The following is a 22,873-nucleotide window of genomic DNA, read 5'->3' as shown; positions in this document are numbered from 1 at the left end:
GAGCGACGCTGTGCCTGTCGAAAGGGTGATCGAGGGGCCCTGCGGACTCGGCTATCTTGCGCCTTGCGCGCATTAAGACTCCTAGTGTGAGTGCATTGCACTCAGATTCATGTTTCTTGGTAGGCCACGATAGCTCCCGTGTATCATGTCCATAACGATAGCCAAGGCCGTGGCGTCCCATTCACTCGTGTTGATCTGACGGATAGATGCTGGCCATGGAGCGGCCTCACTCCATGGCCCTTGAAGCATGGTACGAAACACTGGGGAGGCACAAATGAGCTTGCGTGATGAAACTCTCATGCGTACTTCGCTGTTGATAGGTGTGTTGTTTGTGTTGTTGTAGATGGGTCTTAGGACGGTATAACGGCCCACACATGGTGGGTTATCAAACTCGCGGTCGTCAAAATCATTGTCGCCGTTGCTAAAATAGAGAGCAAGAACAATCTGCTGGGAATTCGGATTGTTCAGAACAAGTTCAACGTCGGTCTTTCGGTCGACCTCGTAGGTGATCGAGATCATCTGGATACGAATTCAGTACTTGTATTTGAGGATATGAACAATAAATAGTCTGAGGATTGGGCTCAAAATGAGTCACGTTTGTGTGTTGCTCGTCGTAGGTATACTGTATATCATTTGGGGACAATATTGATCAAAACAGAATGACCAAAAGGTATGTAATTTATTCTCCTTATGGTGATGACGGATAAGAAGAGAGTAACTGGGGGAGAATGAAAGATGAAAAATAAAGAGATGGAAGAATCAATCTTTTAATTAAAGAGATAAAAATTATTTGGTTGTGCTGATGCAAGGTAATTTGCAGCTGCTTGCCATTGTCAAGTCAAACTGATGCTCAAGATATGAAGAATAAATAATCTGGGTTTTCAGTCTAGAGTGACTTACTGCGCCGTGAGGAGGAGGATACACATTGCCCAGGCTCGGATGACATTTCTCCTACTCTCGTTGCCGCATATTGTTTGTATATAAGAAGAGAGGTTTTTATAAGAGGGTAAGAGATGAGAAGTAAAGACTTCAAGGAAAATAAAGACGAAAAACAGAGACTTGACAGCAGATCCAAGACTATAAGAGTGATAAATTGAAGGAGGATGAGAGATAGTTGAGAAGATGGAAGACTCAGTCTCTTAAGTAGTGAGAGAGGAAGTGTTTAGTTTTGCTGGTCCCAAGTCAATTTGCAGTTGCTTCATGATACTGTCAAGCCAAACCTGTTGACGATTGCACATTGTCACTCCTCGACAAAATTGTCATTAGAAATCACTTTTTAATTGACAGACCAAACAGTAACAAAGCTGTGGTAAATTGACTACATTGTGTCTGATGATGCTACAATCAAGTCTTGCGCTGTCCATCTTAGACAATCCCCCTGATAGAAAACAACCGCTGGGCTTTATGCGTCGGAAGGACTCAATCTACACCATGTTATATAGAAACGCAGAGTATTACTGCATACTACCTATCATTGAAAAATCTCATACGAAGCCTGTCTGACGTCCCGGTACATCTCCCAGGTGGCCTCGTACATAATTAAATTGACAACACAATTTCCACCGTGGTAGTACTCGTGAGTAGGCAAGAGGTCGTCGATTTTACTCAACACCTCGGCAATTGAGCATCCTATCAGTGAACGGCTCACTGGTAGACGCGGAAATACCGTAGGAAGCCTTCTTCGCATTAATAGGTAGCATTCGTCACTACAGTCTGTGCGGCCTTCCCAAATTCCTGGTGCCATAGCATCGATACGTGCTAGTAGTTTACCTAGAATCGCTTGTCTCTTGTTATCCATTGTCCCTGTAAAAGCATTTAGAAAAGAAATAAGAAGATGGAGTGTTATGGACTAACTCAGCGTTTCTCCCATCGGCAGGTCGTAGATAGGGGTTACTCGTGTCAAGTCATGACTATTCTCCAATACAAGTGGGACTAATGTCGAGTGAAACGTCTTCCAGGAGAAAACCAGTGCGATATACAGGTTCATGATCCATGCATGCGTAATCATATCAAGTCTGAACCCGCTCTCCCATTGCTTCGTAACTGCCTTTATACGCGGACATTCCGCGCATTGGTAGTAGTCCACGATGGCGGCTACATGAGCGAGAAAGAAATTGCTGAGGCCGTGTGGTATAGCATACTCATAGGAACGGTCATGAATGATATCGAGGACGACCGCGAGCGCATCCGCATTCCAGTCGGTTGCGGAGACTCTTAGAAGGCGAGGAGGAGAAGCGGTCGACTCCTCCACAGTCTCTTTCCATGGCGACGTAAGCATCTTCCTGAAGAACATGGAAGAACGGATCAAAAGCAATGAAAAGACTCGGAACTCAATTTGAACATCGTCTTTGTTAGATAGATCAACGAGAATCGATCCATAATGAGGAGGTGGCCAAGGGAAATCATCCATGGGCAGATGCGGCATCAGGTTTAGTGAATTTGGGCGCTTGAGAACAATCAAGAGATCCCCGTCTGGGTCAACATCGTGTCTGATTACCTTCATGATGAGACTGCTGTAGAGATAGTTGATGCAGGAGAATTGAGGACAAAATTCCAAGAGAAAGAAGCAGTATCTGAATAGAGACAGATGACATTCACCTCCATTGTAGGCACTCTTCATGGAATTTACAAAGCACCCTGCCTAAACACGTAGTATTGCAAGAAATTACATCGGTCACTTTGTGGTAAAGTGACAAGAAGCATTGAAGCACCGGGTTAATTGAAGCAACATGTTTGCTGAGTGTGATTGTTTATCAAGCTCCCAAGAGGCAAGCAGCCAAAACAGTGAAAGGTGGTGAGCTTGATTGTCAATATTTGATAAGACGAGGCCGTGTGTGCATGTTTTAGCCTTTTAATTGAGACCAACTAAAGCAGAGAAGCTTATCTGGTATACATAAGAAAACACATGTCACATTCGTGTGTGTTGGAACGCACCCAACACACCCAACACACTGTATGTTCTTATTTTCTAGATCCAGAACATCCAAGAATTCCCGTCGGGTCTTAAGATCAAGAACGATTGAAGAGTACCTTGATTCTCAAAGCGTATCTGTTTTGAAAATAATATAGAACAGCTATCAGGAGTTGCATGGAAGCTGTTGATGATTCACTGCTGCTAGACTAAAGCCTATCAACATTATAACTCGTGTTCCCCTTTACTTACTTTGCGCTCTTGCACTCATTTTAACTAGGTAACTAGGTACAGCTGATCATTTCTTTCCTCTCTCAAGCATATTGTTATGTTAGGGAAAGGGGGAGGTAGGCAGTTGCTGGGCTCAGGCTTTGACAGTGTCTGCCAGCTGTCAAATGTGAAATTTATCATAAGGCCTAACGTTTTTCTTTCACGCCATAATTATTTATTTTAACTAATGCCATCTCCCTCTTTTTCCCTTTACCTCCTCCTCCTCCTTCGGTCTGTTCCTTCTTAAACATAGCGGTACGGCCATACGGCAATATAGCGACACGGCGATACGGCCAACGGCAGCTCGTGCCATCGCATCAACACGATGACTCTGATCATGCACAATATCGACCCTAGCGGCGACCTTGTTGTCGTTCTTAAGAAGCCAAACAAGTACCGTGTTATCCCCGAAGTCTGGATTAATGGTGAAAAGACTAGGGGACACGTCGATCGCACTGACGTAGAAACTCCGAAAATGCCTACTGGCCTTGGAGATTCCGGTAATGCTTCTTGCATAATACATCAAGAATTCCATTAATGACTTTAATCCAGATGTACAAATGACGGAAATCGAGTTCCGGGTATCCTCGAAGCATCTGAAACTGGCCTCAGTCGTGTTCGACAAAATGCTCAGCGGCCCGTGGAAAGAAGCCAACTGTACCAGCTCTCTGCCAGCTTCCGAAGCCGAAGGCCAGGATATGATGGAGCTTACCGGATATGCAGATACCTTTATTGGCTCTATTTTTGACTTATCCCTTCCTATCCCGGCAGTGCCTGTCGCGTCCGACTACTGGGAAATATCAACCACTGGATGGCATGCACACGCCTTCCGGGTGGTCTTGGAAGTCATTCATGGCCAGTTAAGAAATTTTCCTGAAAAGGTTAGCTTGGAGTTCTTCACCCATGTTGCTGTCATCGCCAACTATTATCATTGCACCGAGGCAGTGTCACTCGCTGCCCGATTTTGGCGTGTGTGGAACAAAGACATCCCAACAAGCTACGGGAAGAGATCCATTATGTGGCTATACATTTCTTGGGTCTTCTCCATGCCTATCACGTTCTCCAACATGCTTGGTCTAGCAGTGAAAGATGGTCTAGATCTGTTTAATATCACCACTCACGATCTTCCTGTCGCTACAGTTCTTGGTTAGTACATTACGTTCAACTAGCTCTCCTGCTAAATCTGTCTAACCATGATCCCAGAGACTGCAGAAGCGAAGAGAAAGAAGGCAATTCTCTGCCTTATCACCGAACTAGCGGCAATAGAGCGAAAGTTGATATATGGCCAGCTGGGATGTAGCCAAAAAATGCAGATCGATGATGATCGGGTCATTGGCCCTGGAGAAGCAGAAGAATCCTCATCTGGTACTGAAGGGGGAAAACGATTGCAGAAGCCGCATCTCTCTGTCCAGAGTCATTCACGCAGTAAACTCATTCGGCCCAATCGAATGGATTGACCCAGCTTCGCGTTTTAACGGCGCCCATATGTGCAACGTAACGCAGCTCATGCAACCAGTCATCGAGTCAGTTCTACAAGTAACAAAACTGCTCCAGCTCTCAGATTTCAAGAAATAGAGAGGAGTGTTTCTAATGTCTGGGTTACATGGGGAAGCAAAGGTTTTGGTGGACTGTAATCTTCGAACATGAATGCGACGACGGGTATCCTCGCATATTCTGGATCTAGAAAATATGAAGGAGTGTGTTGGGCGTGCTTCTATCTCGGGATGTCTCTTGATTCATGAAATAATGCAAATCACTATCGGATACAAGAAAGTAGAACAACATCCCAGGGCAAACCTCCCAATATTCGTACACAAATGTTTAGGATGCTCAAAATTTCCCTGGAATTAAACGCACTCAAACCTCAAAAGAATTGATCGGTATAAGCATAAGAAATGAAATTATTAGGACAGCTTATGCTACTTAGACTACTTACTTTTATACCATAAGACTTAGGAGGCTGACTTTTTTTTTTACTATCCAGTAGGAGGGGATAAATCATCCCAGAAAAATAATTCCAACATCTCAAAGACACCGAAGACACTTAGCTTGTTGTATGGCTACACTAATTCAGTATACAACTCGTGCATATTTGGCCTTCCTTCCTTCCTTCACACACGCTAAATGCTCTTCGCAGTCCTTTCTGTCAGTAAAGGTTTCCTCTAGCTCGTCCAGACCCAAGTATCCGGTCAGAAAAGAGGAAGCGATTTGGGGATTTCGGAACCACTTACCGAGCAACGCATTCAAAGGAAGATCGTTCGGATTGACAGTTCCTGGGCCTTTGTATGTCTGTAGCACTTTCCCAAACTAGTGCATAGAAAAATAAAATAAATACAGGAACGATGTGATATGTCGACAGACGCCAGTTGCGGTAGGTCTGTTTGCCTTGTTGTGTGTTTTCACAAAAGACAGAAAGCTCTACAATTGAGATACAGGGGTACTCTACTGATGGTAAGACACAATACAAGATACGAATACTCTGGAACGATGCGCAACTTCTTCATTACCTTGGTACCTATACTCTGTATCATCCACTGTAGAGCCAACTCATCCTGGGGGAGAGCGTGTCAGAAGGACGGTGAAAAGGCGAAAAGGAAGCGAATTGCATAATTGAGCTTTGTTATTAATATTTGTTTTGTGGCATTATAACCACCTTGAAATCATAAAAAGTTCCACCTTGCTATACTCCAAAGTCAATTCGTCGCTAACCTGTTACCTTGATAGTAGAAGCAACACTCGGTACACCATTCTTATCCATGACAAACAACATCCAATACCCAGGCAAAGCAACACCAGGATCACTAGGCACCTGGAACGAGTACGAATTCTTCCCAGCGTTGCTCAAAGTCAGAGGTACACGACGCTGATCGCTATTGACAGTATGCGTCGCTGTTCCGTATCGCACAAGGGAAGCCCGCACTACAGCTCCGCTCGTCTGGACAGTAACCGTTCCGCCAACCTTGACTGTGGAAACAGACACGGATGCTATCTTTGGTCTCGTAGCCAGTCTGCCCTTGGAATCGTACAGATACGGAGGAGTGTATAGCTGAGCGTCGAAGTGGTTTGTGTCACACCCACCACAGAGACCGCCGCCACCATTAAAGACTCGACCGTCAGGAAGGAGAAGTGCAATGCTGTGATATGTCCTCACAATGTTGTTGGGTTTCATCAAAACGAAGCGATCTTCATCAGGAAGATACATCTCTGGCTCCAGGACAGGCATCGAATCTGCAAAGGGAATGGCGTACTCTTGACCACCCGTAATAAACACGTTACCGTTGGGAAGAACAACCGAACTGTGGAATACACGGGCGTGATAGAGACCTTCACTCGCATATGAAACATCAGCCTTGTTACCAGGGTTGTTGATGGTGATTATGTGCGCATCGGCTGTCGCATCAGAGTCCTGGTAGTTGGGAGTTCCACCGTTGGTGAGAATCTTGCCCTTGACAGCATCAAACATTATGGCGTTGCCACACATCGCATCAGGAGCAACTCCACGATCCGATTGTCGCTTTCCAGCAGTCTTGACGTTGCCATCTTTTCCATCCGTGTAGTACCAGTTCATCGCCTGACTTGGCCCGGCTTGAAACACGGTCCCCTTCTTCCAACCGAACAACCAAGCGTGGTTATCAGATCGGAACAGCCCTTGAGTATCGGCAGTGAGCATCTTTTGCACATCGGCCTTGTTGAGAAGTGTCCACGTCTTCTTCTTGGGATCATACACCTCGCCGTTCTTGAAATACTCGCCGCCGCTCCAAGATCCTCCGATGGTAAAGACTTTACCAGTGGAAGTCGTTGCGGAAGCATGGTATCCTCGAGCAACCTTCATATCTGGGCCAGGGATCCAAGCTTGCTTGACAGGATCGAACAGACTTGTGCGTTCGGCGTTGTTACCTCCTGTCACTACAAGCTGTCCATTTCCATCGAGAGAAATTCCTGGACAGAACATGTCGTGGTTTGTCTCAGTAACGTCACGCTCTGCAACGAGGCCAGTAGCTGGATCCCACATCGAAGTGAGAGTCAAACCGCCGGGACCTCCGTCCATGGTGTCGCGAGCCCAAGATGACCAGATGAGAACTTTTCCAGTCTTGGGATCAACAGTACCAGCGACAGGGATGACTGGAAAATTGACGGTTGGTCCCCAAGCTCCCAGTGAAGATGGTTGAGGGGCAGTGTAGTCATTCCCTTGGTAGACATTGAGCTCGGCAATACTTGTCCAAGGACCACCGTTCGCCTCAGTGATGGCAACGAGCCTGACATATCGTGCGGGCTGTGTGTCAAAGTTGGCATACTTGGTTGTGTAGTCGGAATACCATGTTCCATATGCCACTGGAGAACCCCAATTATGGTTATCCTTGCTCAAGAAAACCTGGTGTTGGGCAATGTATCCATTCTGCGAACCATCTTGTCTCGGAAGCATAGAAATTCCATTCACATTATAAACCTTTTTCATATCCACGGTAATCATATGAGGCGGCGCAGGCTCAGTCCCCTCCCACTGCGTATGCCAAATGGTATCCCCATTCCCATCGATGGCATTCTGACACTCATCTCCCTCATGCACGCTATCGCACGTCGCCTTCCACTTGGAGCGATCAATGGTTACGCTCTCCAAGGGTGCCGCTGCTCTCAGACTCAGTAATTGCTCTCGCTTGCGAAGGGAAGAAAAGGGACCACTGACTTTGCCATTGAGCCGGGGCTTGGGCTTCACCTTGGGGCTAGACTTGCTGTTCTTCTGGCTAGCCTGAGGAGGAACGGCTTGGATGTAACCGTTGTTTAACTTGGGAGGCTCAAAGGGTTTGAAGAACCCTGGGCCATTCTTGCCGCCGCCTTTGGCGCTGTTGGGATCAAAGGTTGAGCCGGATTGGTGGGTTGCTGTGATACCTCTTGGGTGGCGAGGAGTGCTACTTGACTTTTTGAAGGCAGATTTGGCAGACTTGGAGTCGTCGGCTTTGGCAGAGTCATCCTTGGATCCCTTCTTGGAAGAGGTCTTGGTGGCATCATCATCACCAGAGTGCTTTCCAGAACCATCGTTACCCTTGCCTTTGCCTTTGCCACTGCCCTTGGATGAAGCATCCGATGTCGATGTGGGTTTAGGAGACCCAGATCGAGGAGAGTCTTCAGTTTTGCTTCTGGACTTCTTGTCATCGTCGTCACCAGAATGTCTGCCAGTCGTTGGGCGTGTATTGACACTAGTTGGGAGAGGCGCTGTACCAGAGGTAGAAGTGTTGGAGGTAGTTAACTTTGATGTTGGTTTGGAATCCTCACTCTTGGTCCTTGACTTGGAGGCATCATCGTCGCCAGAGTGTTTTCCAGGGTTGTCGCCGTTGCCCTTGTTCTTATCCTTGCCCTTTTGCTTCTTCTTTCCACTTGAGCCAGACTCGGAGTCATCATCGCCTCCGTGCTTGGCTGTGTGGACAGTGTCGTCTGGTTTTGATCCGGATTTGGACTTGGACTTGGTGTCCACCTTGGATGACTTGCTCTTGGGGGCTTCTTCCGGCTTGTCAACTGGGAGGACGCCAGTGTGAACGTATGCTGGAGCCATCATGGGCTCTGGATAGATCAATTCTGGATCATCCGAATCCGGGGAGTCCTCTGGGGGATCTGCAGTGTTATCTCCCGAGTCATCTTGGTCGTCATCATCAACACCATCATCAGAGCCATATGACTCTTCCGTCTTGTCACTCCTGCGAACCGGAGGAAGACCGACAAGTTTGGACTTGGGACCATAAGCTCCAAAAACCCGCGGCGAGGAGTTGGCGTCGGATCCCGACTCTGCCTTCTTCTCACCATGATTCAAGGACGTAGAATAGCCCACTTTGGGAGACACGAACTCAGGAATGGCGATAGCGTCGGCGCCTTCCAAAAGGCCCAGGCATATCGTCAATGCATATACAGGCTTCATCTTGTGATAAGGAGTGACTAGTAGTCACAAAGAAAATAGATTAGGGTATAATGCTTTTGCCGTCGTAGCAACGAGAATTGGGGCTACAACATCGTCTTGACGCAACTTTCCAAATCCTTATATATAAGAATCAGCAGCTTGACGAGAATCAAGATTAGCTAGTGAAGTTATTCTCAATGCAGGTACCAGAAAAGCCCGTTCGGGACCTTGCATAGTCTTAAACTTTAGACTTTGTAGATCTGCCCGATAGCTGGGGAGGAATGCAGATTGGCGGCCTGGACCGTGTACATCATGCCCTGTTAGACATGTCTTGTCTAAAACCGGCAACGACAGAACTTTATTACTATGCATATATTGTGTTTACAGTTTATGTCTGCTCCGCAAAGGGCGTTGTTCGGATATCCGACGCTTTATCATCACCTCGACGGATTTCTGTCTTGAGAGCGGCCGCCTGTGGAAATAGTCTAATAACTGGTGAATGTGCTGTTGGTTCTATCGTCGTCTGGAATGGTGCGGACTTTGTTCAGTGTCCGAGCTACGAGGGGATCCAAGGAATCGGGTAAACGATTCACGCTGACGCAACTATCTCTTGAAAGATAGCCTTATACTCAAAGTTTGTCGCAACGTCGGCACCGAGTAGGTGGTCCCTTGATAGAGAAAAGGTTTCACGAGACGCGTTCCTGATGGAGGGTTGTGCAGTGGAAAGTATGGCTGCCGTGTTCCGAACATGCATAGCGATAGTTGCGAATGCGGATTTATATCACATTCGTGCCTTTCAGCTTGCTATCATTGTTTTTGTACTGAATAACTGTTTAACAAAATATCCTGATATGTGCTTCTTTAGATACTACTAGTGCTGCTTAAGCAAGAGTCATTGCCTGCCAGATTGATAGTAACGGAGTCTCTCCAATCAATGTCGGGTTTAAACGAAGCAATACCACACCAGCGCTATGATAATCAACCCTAGCAAACGTGGACGTCTCGATTCTTTAGACTCATACGCTACTGTCAAATGTGACAGCTACCATTCCCAACGTGACAAGCCTTGCAATTGGCTATATCCGTAGGGCAAGACTGTAACATAGAATAAAGGAAACGGTGGACACAAGGTTGAGTTTCTCCTCAGGGGTCAGTGCAGATTAAGTGGGAGACTTGAGTTTTTTGAGTCTAGACAGGACATAGAGTGTTGTAAGGCGAGGAATTGGAGAGTCATGCTAGGAGACCGGAGAGGGATGTATTGATCATGGGGGCGTTGGGCAGTAGCTGAGTTGAGTTGGGTTTGTTAAAGGCCGAGAAAGAGGTGGCGTGCCAAGCTCACGTCGTTTTGTTGAAGAGTGCTGGTTTTGGTGCAGTTCCATATTCTCACCCTTTCCTCATACCTTTCACAGATGTCCCTATATCCTCCTGTTATTATCCATGCCAGGTGATCATATTCTATGTCAAGAATATACAGAGCAGCATGTACAGAATAAGATGGCATGAGGTGGGAGGGCACAACGACATATGCAAAGGCGATATGCTCGTGACACTGATCAAAATACCACATCTACCCTATGTCTACGGACTTGCCTACTCATCAAAGTTCAGTCAAGGTAGGTGACTCGCGATAAGCTTTGTCCAACATCAGCCACCAACAATCTCACTTCTGGTGCTAGACTGCATCTTGGCTACCCATTGCAGCGGAACTAAGAACACAGAAAGTCACACACTCTTCTCGTAGGATGTAAGATATGATTCAATTCAAGTTTATCCAGTATCCAAACTCCTTTACACCAATAGGGTATAAGCGTCCGATGCAAGACGCAATTCGCCATATATCCAATTCATCCATCACACCGCTTGCTTTCCAAAAAGAAAAAAAGAAAAAGACATCATACTCTTTTGCAAGATCGCCATATATATGTTAGGAACAAGACGCAACATTTATCTCAAGGGTAAATAATATGTCAAGAGAAATTCCCTGAAAGATTGCAAGTTCATTTACTTGGTTCACCTCCTTTCAACAGCCCAACCTGTCGGTCATGTTCACTCCTAAGTTGTTTTTCACCCGTTGGAACAAGAGTCTTTTCTTCCAATCCCAGATGAAAAGCAGGATCACCAGCACGGAACTTCTCACGGATGCCTTCTGCGCCGTGATGGGCGGTAGGCAGTGTTGATTCAGATGCCTTGATAGCGTCGTCTGGCCAGAGAATTCGATGGGCTTCTTCGACTGTGAGAGGTGGTTCGTCGATTGTGATTGCAGGCGACGCCGGAGCAGGTGGTGGGTCGAACACGGCTTGTCGAGGGGTCGTCGGAGACCGGGATGTGGATGTTGGTGTGCCGGTTCGGGCCCTTGGTGTCCGTGCGGGACTGTCCGTGATCAGCGCAAGGTCTGACGATCCCTGGTAGTCTAGTCCCCTGGTGGTTGTGCTTGCAGTAGCTGCTGATCGGGGAAGTGACCGGGTTATTGATGTTGAGTACAGACTATCACTGTCATCATCAGAATCCGTGTAATCTCCTTCAGTCTCAACCACGCTATGAAGAGTAATGCCATCTGCGGTATCAGGTAGTGTCCGCTTAAGAACATCAGATTCCTCCGTGAGGACCTTTTCTTCGTTGGTGTTGGGACCGATTGGAATGTGATGCTGAATGGTTGACCGTCTTCGATCCATACGGAGGATATTCCTCATAAGATAAAGCTCATGCTTCTTGTACGTCTCGTAGTATGCCCGGCTGACCATAGCTGCCGAGTGAAGGTCGTCCAGCTCTTCCAGTTGACACATGATGCGAAGGCGAATGATCTCTGGGAATTCTGTCGCGACACTGTAATCAGGATCATGCGCAGCCATACGATTGAGCCTTTCATTGAGTTGAGTTTGGGGTTCTCGCTCCTTATGCTTCGACAGGCCCCAGCCATGACTCTTGCCGCTGATGTCGAAAAGGGTCAATCCTAAGACACTGTTGTAGATATCATTGATAGCGGAGCGAAACACCGGGCCTGGATCACACACGCCTCTGTGCACAGGTGTTGGTGGTGCTGGAATCCTCCTCAACGCATCCACAATCTGCGCCAGGCTTTTCGATGGTGGCTGCGACCTAGGTAAGTGTGACAGCACATCCGACGACATGATATAAGGCAAAAGGTTCATCTCGTTGTAGAGTAACATCAACCAGCCAAGATTCGTGGCGTCGCACCAATGGCTGCCCTTGGGACATCGCGGGGTGCTAGTCAGCATAACCGGAGGTAGAGCATCTGGTGAGAAGCCGGCATTCAGTGGCGTGGGTTCGGTTTGGTCGGGTGTGGTATGTGTTGGCTCTCGCAAGTACTCTCTGATGGCACTCACACCACATTCGTGAATCTGCGCCACCTTTGCGCAGCGAACAGCCCAAATCTTGTCTTTGATCTTTTGCGGCCACGGCTTTGCTTGTAGCTCCTTCTCATCGACGAGGTTCAAAATCGTAGTTTTCGACATGCGCGAGAAGAGCCGACGCAAGCCAAAGGCGTAGCTAATGACCAAGAGACCATCTGGCATGTCATCGGCTCCCTTGTGCATCCATTGCGGCAACCATCTATGCTCAACGACGAGTTCTAAAGGCGAGGTACTCTTGTATCTCATACAACACTCTGCGATAGCAACAAATTTGTCAAACTCAATCTCTCGCGGAATCATCTCGCTGTGGTGGTGTGCCCCATGTAGCAAGATCTCCAAGGAATCCAAATGGTTCAGCTCGACTTGTGGCATGCGGTAGAGTTTAGCCTCGGATCCATCTCTGCAGTAGTATTTTGTAGGAGGTAAGGGCAACTGCGACGAGATATCGTCGTCGTCGTAAAGATGAAGACTGCTGGAGTTCCCCGCAAACATGCGAGCAAAGATAGGTGAAGTCTCAGCGAGCATATAAGACGAGACTCGAAAACGAAACGCTGGGTCGCTATGGCTACATCCGGGGGCAGTGTTGGCGAACTCTAGTATAGCGTCTCCTCGTTGCGATATAGCGAATTCTTTAATGGTTCGATCTGGTGAAATGCCTGATTCGCCTGTCTGGACGAGCTGTCGGATCTCATTCAGTTCCTGCCTTATTTTCTCATAATCATAAAATCTCATTTCGTATCTCGGGAACTGCAAATAGTGTCAGTTGTGATAGCTTCGAAGCCTAGCCAGGTTGGACTTACAAATTGAGGGTCTGCCGACATAACCCGAGTAACGCTAGCATTGCGCATCCTCTGGACAGCCTCCTTCCGGAACCGCTTATTCGTGAATAGCGCTTCGACCTGCTCTGGCGTCGCATCGCGCTCGTTGTTCTTGTACGTCTCGATCAAGCATGCTTTGCAAGCATCAAGCAGAAATTCGAGCCAGTTCCTCCAGTCGCCCACTGATGTCAGCCAAGCGTCGCTCTGATGCATGCTCTTTCCAGCACTTCCAGAAACAACTTCGGCAAGACTTCTCCCACTAAAAGAACTTCTCGTATCGTATATGTGGCCAGGGCTTTGCGGGGAGTCAAGGGTTGAATCGCGACGGGTGAGGTCGCCGCCATGAGGACCGCGACCCAGTTCTTCCGTCAGAATATGACGGCATAGCGCAGCGCATTGCTCTTTATTCCTTGTAAATTCCTTATAGGCCGAGTCGACGTGGTTAGGCGTGGCAGGAAAATTGCGAGGCATTCGCTGGATAATAGCCTGCAGCTGTCGGATATGAGTCTCGTGGCTATCGAGCGGGTTCGCGGAGTGGGTATCGGGAGATCTGGCATTGAGATCTATGTCGGAGGTACTTGTCTCAGAAGGATGTTGACTGATTATCTTGATCTACACCACCGCATCAGCGTTCGCACATGTGATCACGAACTTGGGACCGAACCTACCCTCCCTCGTCCTGGGATCTTGCTGATCAGTGACTTCTTCCATTGTCGGCCGCCCCCAGGAGGGGGCCCGTCGCTAGATGTTCTCGAGACCATGTCGACCCTCATGGATAGATTGGAGTGTTTGTCGCCGGATGGGACGGAGTTTCTGGTAGATCGCATCAGGCTGGGATGGAAAGCGCAGCGTCAATGCTAGCGCCTGACCACAGCATTGTCGTCACAGCGTGGCAAAGAGGCGCCTCGCTACAAGACTGCCGGATGCAAAGTTGGGCTGTACTCTAGAGTGTTGGTAAAGAATATGGAGGTTGTGTAGGTGGTGGTTCAGAGTCGCGACTCGACTTGTCCGTTCAACCGGAGATTCGGGTCGGTGCAACGTCAGGTATGCGTCCCAGGGAACCGGAACCGTTGAAGTGTCGGTAATAAGGTTGAACGTGGCAGCCCTTTATGGAGATGGCGGAAATGAGTCAAGCTGGCGATGTCGGAATACCGAGATTAAGATGTCGCAGTAGGAAAGAAATCGTCTTCGGCTGTTGTTGTTGTCGTCTAGTCTAGAGATTGAGAGAGAGAGACAAGGTAAGGCGAAGCGAAGACCCGGGAAACTGAATGACAGAAAGTGGAGGACGCTTTGCTTGGGGGGCTCTTTAAAGGTGGACTGGGGCTGGGAAAAGCTGGGGTTGAAAACTGGGGCAAGAGACGAAGAGAGAGATTTTGGGTCCTTGGCGTCTAGGCCCTTTGCTTGTTACAAGCACCTTTGGTTAGGGGATATTGCCATGGGCTTCTCTTAGCAAAGTCTTGGATGTGCGGAGATATGGATTCCCTTCCTCGGTAGAGATTAGAGGTAGAGGATGTACCTACGGACTTTACCGATAGAGACAAGAGAATGAATGATGACAGTCTTGTTAATTGCATGTCTTCCCGTAGCCCTACTCCAGTGGAGTCGGATTTGTTCTTGATTATTCACAACTGTAGGGCAATAAGACGATTGTGGGGGACTTGATGACAGGCAAAGGCAGCCCTACCGTTGAACCGTTTCTGCATGGCCGTTGTTATAACGATAACAAGATAATTATCATAAGCATTCAATAGACACACCAACTCTTGCACCCCTCTATAATCTCATTATTTTTGCAGATTTAATTCCTGTCCAAATACTCACCCTCATCTATCGAGTCAGACTCCATGTCAAGATCCACCACATCTGAGACCAAATCCCAACTTCACGATCGAGGTACCCGCTCAACCACTTTGACCAGGCGATCTCATACCAGGGTCTGCGGAAAATAAATATAGTAAACTTGCTTCTTTTCCCTGTACTTTCCCTGCGAGCAGCAGCCTCATTATGTTAGTACATGGCATAGCCACCTGTAGTCAGAGCACTCTTGAGACCTGTCATTTGCTGTGAGTATTGAGAGTTGCCTAGAGTAAAGCATGGATAGGGCACTGAGTCCTATAGTTACACAGCTACAGTTATTGTTTACGTGGCTTGTTTCCTGGTTTCAGAGTCCTGCATATCGTGATACTGAGGTCCTTGGTGGTTGAGCTTATGGGATTCATACTAGTAGTCATATTGAGAGCCATTGATATAGGTATTTAATTGCAATGGTTTTATACTTATATGTTTAACCCAAGTAAATAGGAATAACTGTAACGTTCAGATAATCATAAAAAAGTGAATTAATCTCATCATCATTCCTCATGTCATGTCTTCTTCATCTCACCTCCACACCTCACCCTATACCATCACAACTTCTCACTCTCCTCCCCAAACACAAACACAACTCTATCCCGCCCCTTATCGTTCCACCCCTTCTCAACATCCTCAAACCTATACTTCTTCAACCCATCACTCCCCACACCAACAAGCACCTTCAACATCCCCACCGTCTCAGCCCCCAGCTCTCTTGGATCCCACGACCCCGGCCCGGAGCCCCGCACCGTGACATCCCTCCTCCGCAGCCCCAAGGCCGAAATATCACCCCCGTCACCCGCCATGCTTCCAATGTTAATCCACGTAATTGCATTCTGAGCAGCTGCTGTCGTAGGACTTAACAGGAACGCGTTCGGCCACGGTCCGTATAAAAAGTCCAGCACGATATCTGCGTCTGCTGCGGCGGTAAAGTCGGTCTCTGTGGGTGTATCTGCGAGAACAACGCTGGCGTCTAGATCAAGCTTAGACAGAGCTTCTTTGTTGCGTGCTGAACCGACGACACTCGTAGCACCAAGGTGACGAGCAACTTTGATAGCGATTTTTCCACTTGCGGTGGTTACACCATTGATAAACACCTTGAATCCCTTATTCTTGAGATCCACCCTCTTGCGCAGCGCCATCCAACTCGCCATAACAGGATTGACCATAGCAGCCGCAACAACAGGATCAACACCCTCAGGCAACTCGACGATGCTGCGCGTAGGCGCATTCACAGTCTCAGCATAACTTCCCCCCTTGGTACCGAGCAGGGAAAAGTACACCTTTTTGCCAGTCGACACGTTAATGCCCACGCCATCGACGCCGGGGCGGTGGGGAAGCTCAGTAGCAGTGTAATGCTTGCCGGCTGCTCGTGCGCGAACAAGTTGGTGAAGACCAGCAGCAAGGACACGAATCTCGGTCTCGCTGTCGTCAACGGGGGTTTTAGGTGCGGCGGTCTTGATAGGTTTGGGAGTTTGACCCCATTCTGTGACTTCAGCTGAAAGCATGCTCATATTGATGGTGATTTGAGTGTAAGATTGTAATGATGATGATGATAGACTGGTAAAACAATGGACAACTCTCCTCGGGATCTAGCAACGTCTTTATACTTGTCAACCTACCCAACCTGCACTGCATCCTGCACAACCCCCTCAAAGCGTCATTCGATTGTCTCGGACTTCATCTGTCAGCACCAAATATCCATTCCTGCTCCAACTGCAGAGAAGCTAACTTCTTAGTAATGAAGCGCCGCTGTTGCTAAGCTTCGGGAATTACCGCAATTTCCCGCGCGCGCGCGAATAAGAAACCGCTGAAGAATTGATAATACATCATGTAATCTCTAAATGGACGGAACTTCGGCATCACAATTATTGGTGATAGATATTCATGTGGAACAAGCCAATTTGACTCAAGACGTTGAAACCAAGTGTAAAGTACTTGCGCTTGCATTAAAACTTTCATTTATCTCTTTTCTGTGTGCTTCGTTACATCTGCCCATGCTTTTTTCTGACAATCATCTAGAAAAACCGCTTGATCCTTCTTTGCCCATGCAACCTAGCCTGTAGGAAATAAACCGCTTATCCTTCCGACCCCCCTTGTAAGATGGACTTTGTCTTAATGCAATTGCAGCTGTGTATATAAAACGCCTCCTCCCAACCGGCCATGTGTAGAAAGACGCCAACGCCTCTTCGTTTTCATCTTCAACAAACAAACAAACCTGCCAGCCAGCCGTCCATCCTTTCCCTGTCTTGCCTTGCCTTTCCTTCGTCTAGCCAGCGGTCCCGGCCTTGCTGTCATTCTTTCATGCCACTGAGCCGGCCATCCTGCGTTGCCAATCTGTAAGTCAACCGCTAACCACTGCGGCGTAAATGCTATGAATAAAACACCCTGGGAACGTGAATCGTACACACTTGCTACATATGTAAATATCGTCGTTTATCTGGATGCATCCAGAAAAGTCTCCAATGTGCCCTTCTCATCTCTTCAACAGTCTTCCATCCTTCTTGAATCGTTGATCGCGGTGTCGACTTTGCAATACTCCCTATCCAAAATGGCAACCTGCCGTTTATAGATCGTGGAACGCTCGCATTGCTGGCTAAAGCCCGAGAACATATCAGCCATTGGCCTGAGATCTCGTCGACATGTCTCGTCGCTTCTCAGATCGAGACTACCGCTCAGCCACCCTTTCGTTCTGACTCGTGCTTTGGAGGTTGCTCGCCGTTTCCATGTTGCGCATTGTTATTGCCGCCCTTCTTCTTGTTTTTACCGGCCTTTTGCCACCCATTGTCGCTTTCGCTTCTGGCTCCTCGGACGTGGCCGTTTTCCCGGTTTCCGTTGGCCTTTTGAGAGTTGGACTTCTGGTTCTTCTGAGACTTTGACCCCTCCTGGTGGTTCTGTGACTGGTCTTCAGACTTCTGGCCTCCCTTTGGCCCCTCGCCTCGGCCCGACTTGGGGCTGTTCTGCTTCTCAGACTTCCAAGGTCCATCCTTTCGAACAACCGTGGGCGAAGGAGTGCGGTTCTCATATACTGGTGATAGGTGAGCAAAGTCTTGACCAACAGGACGATCAATGCGGTTCTCGGCTATGGCGAGATCGAGAGGAGCAATAACTCCATTCTGATTCTGGCGGGACATCAGACGCTGTCGAGTCGAAGGAGACAATCGAGAGTTTCCAACCATTGGATCCTGTACGATATGGGGGGTGCCCATGTGGTAAGCGCTCATCATGGCGATACGATCACGGAATGAGGGGTCGTCTGCAGTGGAAGGCGCAGAAGCCATGAGCGGCGCAGCGGAACCATAGGCCACCACAGGCACCTGGTTGTAGGCACCTTGTTGGTTCATGGCCCCCTGCGAGTCAACCATAGGCATGATGGGTCCGTCGACAGGATAGCTGGGCGCTCCATTTGTAGCGTGGATCTGTAGAGGATTCTCAAAGGTGGGAGTCTCATCCGAGGTGCTGCTCTCCGTCCCTGAAGGGGCCTGACGAGGGCTTGGGGTGACGCTCGTCTTCAAGTTGGATCCATTCACGACCAGGGGACGTCCAAGGTTCTTGTTCTGGGTACCAGGGAAAGGCCCTTGTGCCAGTGGCGCAGATGAAGCCGTGGCCGTGAAACTCCTTGATTGCCCCAAGGGCGAAGGCGATCGTGACGTTCTCTTCATTCGGCGGTCGAGAATTGTTTGGGGAATTTGATCTGTCGATAACCGTCGTCGGCCAGGACTTGGGTTACTTGAGTTCTGACCAGCGACATCTCCAAACGCAAGACCGTTCGTGGCTGGCACTGGCTGTTGAGGCTTCTTGACAGGGCTGGGGCTTTCTGACAGGTATACAGAGTATTTGCCCTCCTCCGACTGCGGAGAGTCTGTAGTCGCCTTCGGTGTTTCGTCGAAATCTGTGTCATCAGACATGAAACTGGGAATTGGGTTGCCATTTGCGCCTCGAGACTGAGTAGATCCACTAAACGATTGGGCACCAAAGTACGCAGCGGCTGCCTGTGATGAAGACGGGGAACGCGATGCAGGTTGCGAATGCGAACGCAGGGTACCATTTGACCCTTGAGTACCTGCTTCGTTAGTCACACCGTTTCGTTGCAGGGGGCGACGGAAGTCCTGGGTAGCTCCAGTCGTACTAGCAGGAGACGAAGGATACGTTCCGTAACTTGCACCTGCTTGAGGAAAGAACTGCTGCTGTCCCAAGTTCATACCGTACAAAGCATATAGATCTGGTCGCAGAGGAGCACTGAGCGGCGGGTTATCGAACGAATTTGTCCTAGAACGATCCGATGTCTGTTGCGGCTGCTGCTGGCTTGATCCTGCACTTGTCGACATTCTCTGCTGTTGTTGCTGCTGCTGGCCCATCGCTTGAGCCTGGGCCTGATGCTGCATAAATGCTGGTGACTGACTGGCATACAAAAGCCTCATATTCTCTTGGTGCAACGCCATTTGAGTCATGAGGTCCTGCTGTGCATATTGGAACTGGAACTGTTGATTCTGGTACCACTGCAGATCTTGCGCCATGTTGACCGGCTGCATAAACATGCTGTTGTTGTTGGTGGTGCTTGCATCGAATTGTGGAACGCCTGCAGATGCCCGCCTATTCGAATTCCCACCTCGATAGTTATTGTTATGTCGGCCACCACCTCGGTGATTTCCACGACCTCCACGTCCTGAATGTGTCTGCGACGAGCTGCGAAGCAGAACAGGTCGAGGCTGTGGTGCAGGTCGGGACCATACTCTTTCCTCCTCTTTAGGGAACACGTATTGCTCGCAAGCCTCTTCAAAGTTCGCCACGGAGATCAGATCAAAAGCCCGGCGCAATTCAACATGTAACCCGTGGAAAGAATATTCATCGGCCGTATTTCCAAGATTTCGCGACGTGTTGAAAGGCTCCTCGACACAAAGTTGATTGTTGATCGCGTAATGCCATTTCTTCTCGTGCTTTGTGATAAGCTTGCCCTGTCGTACCGAAAGAACTTGCTTGTCGTAGTCAAACTCGTGTGCGTAGAAGCGAAAGAACTGAAACAGGAGCTCGGCAGTAGACGACTTGTTCTTGCTTCCATAACCAGCCAGTTTATCAATATCGTCGGCGAAATCGGGAAGCGTACCGTCGGGCTTGGGTAACTTGTGTGGCGACTGATGCAAACAGGGGAGGACGGGCGGGTTGCGCAACTGCAGGAACGCAATTATCAAGCAAATCCACGTGTACGAACTCAATGTGCCACCAAACGCTACCGAACCGTTAGACGAGAGAGTTTGTAGAGGGGGAAAATAACGTACCAGCGTCATTGACTATCCTTCTCCGTGTCCAATACTTTATGATCATGGCAAGCTCGCGAACTCGTGGGTCAATATCGATATATGTGCGAACCATGCGCGTGTTCTCGAGTGCAAGGGTATTGTTGACATTCATGTCGCACGCAAGGCCCAGTTCGGGGTCCCATATCTTGACAATTGGTACCTTGGCGGCTGAAATACAAACAACCTTTTCCATTCCTCCTGATCTGGTATTAGCGAGATATCGATGGTAGTGCAGAAAGGTACGTACGTTTCGCTAGGAGGTTGGCGATCATGCAGACACCCTCCAATTCGTGCCACGATGTTGTGATGCAAATGTCCACTAAAGCGGGTTAGTTTGTGGCCAAGCGGCTTCTAGAAAACACGTACCATCAGAGTCATCTGAACAGAGAAGATTTCCAGAAGAACCAAAGAGATTCACCCGAATGTCATGTCCGGGCCACTCGTCATTGAAGATCTTTTCAAGCTTCGACACTAGTTTCTTTCGGTTCTCCTCGACAGCGGCGGTGGGCAGTAACCGGTCAAAAACCTCTCGCATGTCCGTGGCCAACTTTCGCTCCTCATCCTCGGTCAACTTGCCCTTGACCGTCCGCAAGTCCAGCTTTTCCAGACGATCATTGCCGACCGAGTACGGTATTCTCCTCCTAGAATTTATCTGGGCAGTCTCGTATTTGCAGCCTCCCAATCGCGGCGGCAAAGGCCGGAGCGCGGGTAACGTACTATTCGTCTCAGAATAAGCCGATCGCGGTGAGTGGTTATTTGTGCCGGTAGGCGACGGTTCGCGGTCCTCAAATGAAAATTGCCGAGCGTGCTGGTGAGGCGTCGAGGGCACTGAACTAGAGTGGGACTGAGCCGAGGGTGCGGATCGTCGGGGTAAAGGCCTCGATGGGTCGGCGGGCTGCTTGGAAGGCATTTTGGACGGAACCTCCTTGGAGGATACAACCGAGCGACTCTTGTCTAAATTCTGGTGTGACCTGCTCCCATGGCCTCCAGCTGTGTTCCCCTTGCCGGCGGAGGCGTCCCTCGGTGACACCTTGCTAGAAGATCGCGACCGTGGCGCCGCCTGGACGTAAGGAGCAGAGATGACGGGAGGGAGTGGCGGTGTCTGCAGGCCGCCGCCGCGGGAGGGGGAGATGAGCTTATTGTAATGGAGGAGTTGAGCGTGGTAGATATTTGATTGTTGAGGGATGAGAAAGGGCCAAAAGTCGAGCCGAGTGTGGAATTGTGTGGCGGACGTATCTTGGAAGAAATAGCCCTCAGCGGCGGAAGCGCTGTGCGTACTCGTCGCTGATGGTGTCGTCGGATTCGTTGTGCTCGATGATATCGTCGAGGCAGAAGTCCAAGGACTGGAGGGATAAGGATGTTGCGGTTCGGCCGTTGTGGTCTGGGCGTCCATATGGAGCAGCGAGTGAGCCCCGGGACGGTTCAAGTGATTGCGGGGACCGGTGGCAGTATATGCGTGACGACGTTGCGTGCGTCTGGGCTCGTGGATCCGGTTCTCCTGCTCTGGTGGCGGCGAACTCTGTAGAAACGCAAATTGGAGCAGCGTATGGGGGGGAAAAGGTCGTGCAATTCAATTCTGTTCTGTTCTGAGCACTAGCGATGGCCGCGAGACTTCAGCATGCAATCCAATGCCAGAGTCTATCGTAGCGTCAGGGGCGAATCTGGTCGCTGATGAGAGGGCGCTGTTCCTGGGTGGGAATAGCGAACGAGCGAAGCAATGTCAGAGCCAGAAAGTATGTATGTAAAGCGAATCGACAGCGACAGCGTATTCGATCGAGTGTGAACGAGTATCTAGATCAGAGCACAAGAAACCGCGCCGAGTAATAAGAAAAAAAGAGCAGTGAAGTGTAGTCGGTATAACAACAATTTCCCGGGGCGCAGGATAACGATGGCAGGCAATGTAGGTAGGTTTCTGGAGATGGCGAGCAGTAGCGGCCTGTGGACTGGACTAATGGACTATGAATTGAGCGTGTCGGAGAGGTTTGTGCTTGTGCCTGTGGGGGGGGCCTCGTTGCCAAAAGGGGGTCGCTCGGTGCGAGGGACGCCGGTTCACCTCGTCTCGTCTCGTCGGGGGGTAGAGGGCGAAATGATGGTATGTAAGGTAACTTGACTGTTCAGGGTTGGAGAAAGACGTGGCGAGGTATAGTTCAGAAGAGGCGATGGGAATAGCGAGAATCGAAAAGAGAAGAGCAGACCATGTAGAGTTGATAGCAGAGAGAAGAAGAATTATGAAGAAAGAAAACAGAGACAAAGCAAGATTGGAAAATGCGGATGTGTATGGGAATGACAAGAGATGGCGTTGAGTAGCGAGATGGATTGGACGGGTGGATGGATGGACAGGACAGCCCGTTGGTTTAGTTTTACCAGCTGGAGGGAGAGTTGAAGGAGAAAGAAAGATGTCAAGTCAAGTCAAACAAGGCAAGACAAGCTACTAAGCAAGACAATAGACAAGAAGAAGAGACAGGGAC

At 49.0% G+C, this 22,873-nt stretch overlaps 9 protein-coding genes across 9 annotated transcripts; 2 read left to right on the top strand and 7 right to left on the bottom strand.

Moving 5' to 3' along the window:
• Positions 1–81: 81 nt before the first annotated feature.
• On the bottom strand, positions 82–519 carry FGSG_00254 (uncharacterized protein; the record flags this gene model as incomplete). The annotated part of the gene is made up of 1 exon (XM_011317592.1): positions 82–519. One exon carries the CDS (start codon positions 517–519, stop codon positions 82–84), a length of 438 nt encoding a protein of 145 aa, XP_011315894.1.
• A 952-nt stretch (positions 520–1,471) lies between these two features.
• Positions 1,472–2,503, bottom strand: FGSG_00253 (uncharacterized protein; the record flags this gene model as incomplete). The annotated part of the gene is made up of 2 exons (XM_011317591.1): positions 1,472–1,803; positions 1,855–2,503. The coding sequence occupies 2 exons, from the start codon at positions 2,501–2,503 to the stop codon at positions 1,472–1,474; spliced, it is 981 nt and encodes a 326-aa protein (XP_011315893.1).
• Positions 2,504–3,506: 1,003 nt separating this feature from the next.
• On the top strand, positions 3,507–4,638 carry FGSG_00252 (uncharacterized protein; the record flags this gene model as incomplete). The annotated part of the gene is made up of 3 exons (XM_011317590.1): positions 3,507–3,681; positions 3,734–4,327; positions 4,385–4,638. 3 exons carry the CDS (start codon positions 3,507–3,509, stop codon positions 4,636–4,638), a joined length of 1,023 nt encoding a protein of 340 aa, XP_011315892.1.
• Positions 4,639–5,885: 1,247 nt separating this feature from the next.
• FGSG_00251 (galactose oxidase precursor) lies at positions 5,886–8,729 on the bottom strand (the record flags this gene model as incomplete). Its single annotated transcript, XM_011317589.1, has 1 exon — positions 5,886–8,729. The coding sequence occupies one exon, from the start codon at positions 8,727–8,729 to the stop codon at positions 5,886–5,888; it is 2,844 nt and encodes a 947-aa protein (XP_011315891.1).
• A 2,336-nt stretch (positions 8,730–11,065) lies between these two features.
• On the bottom strand, positions 11,066–11,809 carry FGSG_11734 (uncharacterized protein; the record flags this gene model as incomplete). Its single annotated transcript, XM_011317588.1, has 1 exon — positions 11,066–11,809. The coding sequence occupies one exon, from the start codon at positions 11,807–11,809 to the stop codon at positions 11,066–11,068; it is 744 nt and encodes a 247-aa protein (XP_011315890.1).
• A 488-nt stretch (positions 11,810–12,297) lies between these two features.
• Positions 12,298–14,030, bottom strand: FGSG_11733 (uncharacterized protein; the record flags this gene model as incomplete). The annotated part of the gene is made up of 4 exons (XM_011317587.1): positions 12,298–12,321; positions 12,413–13,186; positions 13,240–13,869; positions 13,926–14,030. 4 exons carry the CDS (start codon positions 14,028–14,030, stop codon positions 12,298–12,300), a joined length of 1,533 nt encoding a protein of 510 aa, XP_011315889.1.
• Positions 14,031–15,662: 1,632 nt separating this feature from the next.
• FGSG_00249 (uncharacterized protein) lies at positions 15,663–16,616 on the bottom strand (the record flags this gene model as incomplete). The annotated part of the gene is made up of 1 exon (XM_011317586.1): positions 15,663–16,616. One exon carries the CDS (start codon positions 16,614–16,616, stop codon positions 15,663–15,665), a length of 954 nt encoding a protein of 317 aa, XP_011315888.1.
• Positions 16,617–17,783: 1,167 nt separating this feature from the next.
• On the bottom strand, positions 17,784–21,798 carry FGSG_00248 (uncharacterized protein; the record flags this gene model as incomplete). The annotated part of the gene is made up of 4 exons (XM_011317585.1): positions 17,784–18,590; positions 18,912–20,335; positions 20,653–20,724; positions 20,772–21,798. 4 exons carry the CDS (start codon positions 21,796–21,798, stop codon positions 17,784–17,786), a joined length of 3,330 nt encoding a protein of 1,109 aa, XP_011315887.1.
• A 495-nt stretch (positions 21,799–22,293) lies between these two features.
• Positions 22,294–22,708, top strand: FGSG_11732 (uncharacterized protein; the record flags this gene model as incomplete). Its single annotated transcript, XM_011317584.1, has 3 exons — positions 22,294–22,385; positions 22,427–22,497; positions 22,524–22,708. The coding sequence occupies 3 exons, from the start codon at positions 22,294–22,296 to the stop codon at positions 22,706–22,708; spliced, it is 348 nt and encodes a 115-aa protein (XP_011315886.1).
• Between the last annotated feature and the right edge of the window lie 165 nt (positions 22,709–22,873).

Source organism: Fusarium graminearum, chromosome 1, assembly GCF_000240135.3.
Source record: "Fusarium graminearum PH-1 chromosome 1, whole genome shotgun sequence".
NCBI lineage: Eukaryota > Fungi > Ascomycota > Sordariomycetes > Hypocreales > Nectriaceae > Fusarium > Fusarium graminearum.
The sequence above is the reverse complement of the archived record's forward strand: the minus strand, read 5'-3'. Positions and strand labels throughout refer to the sequence as shown.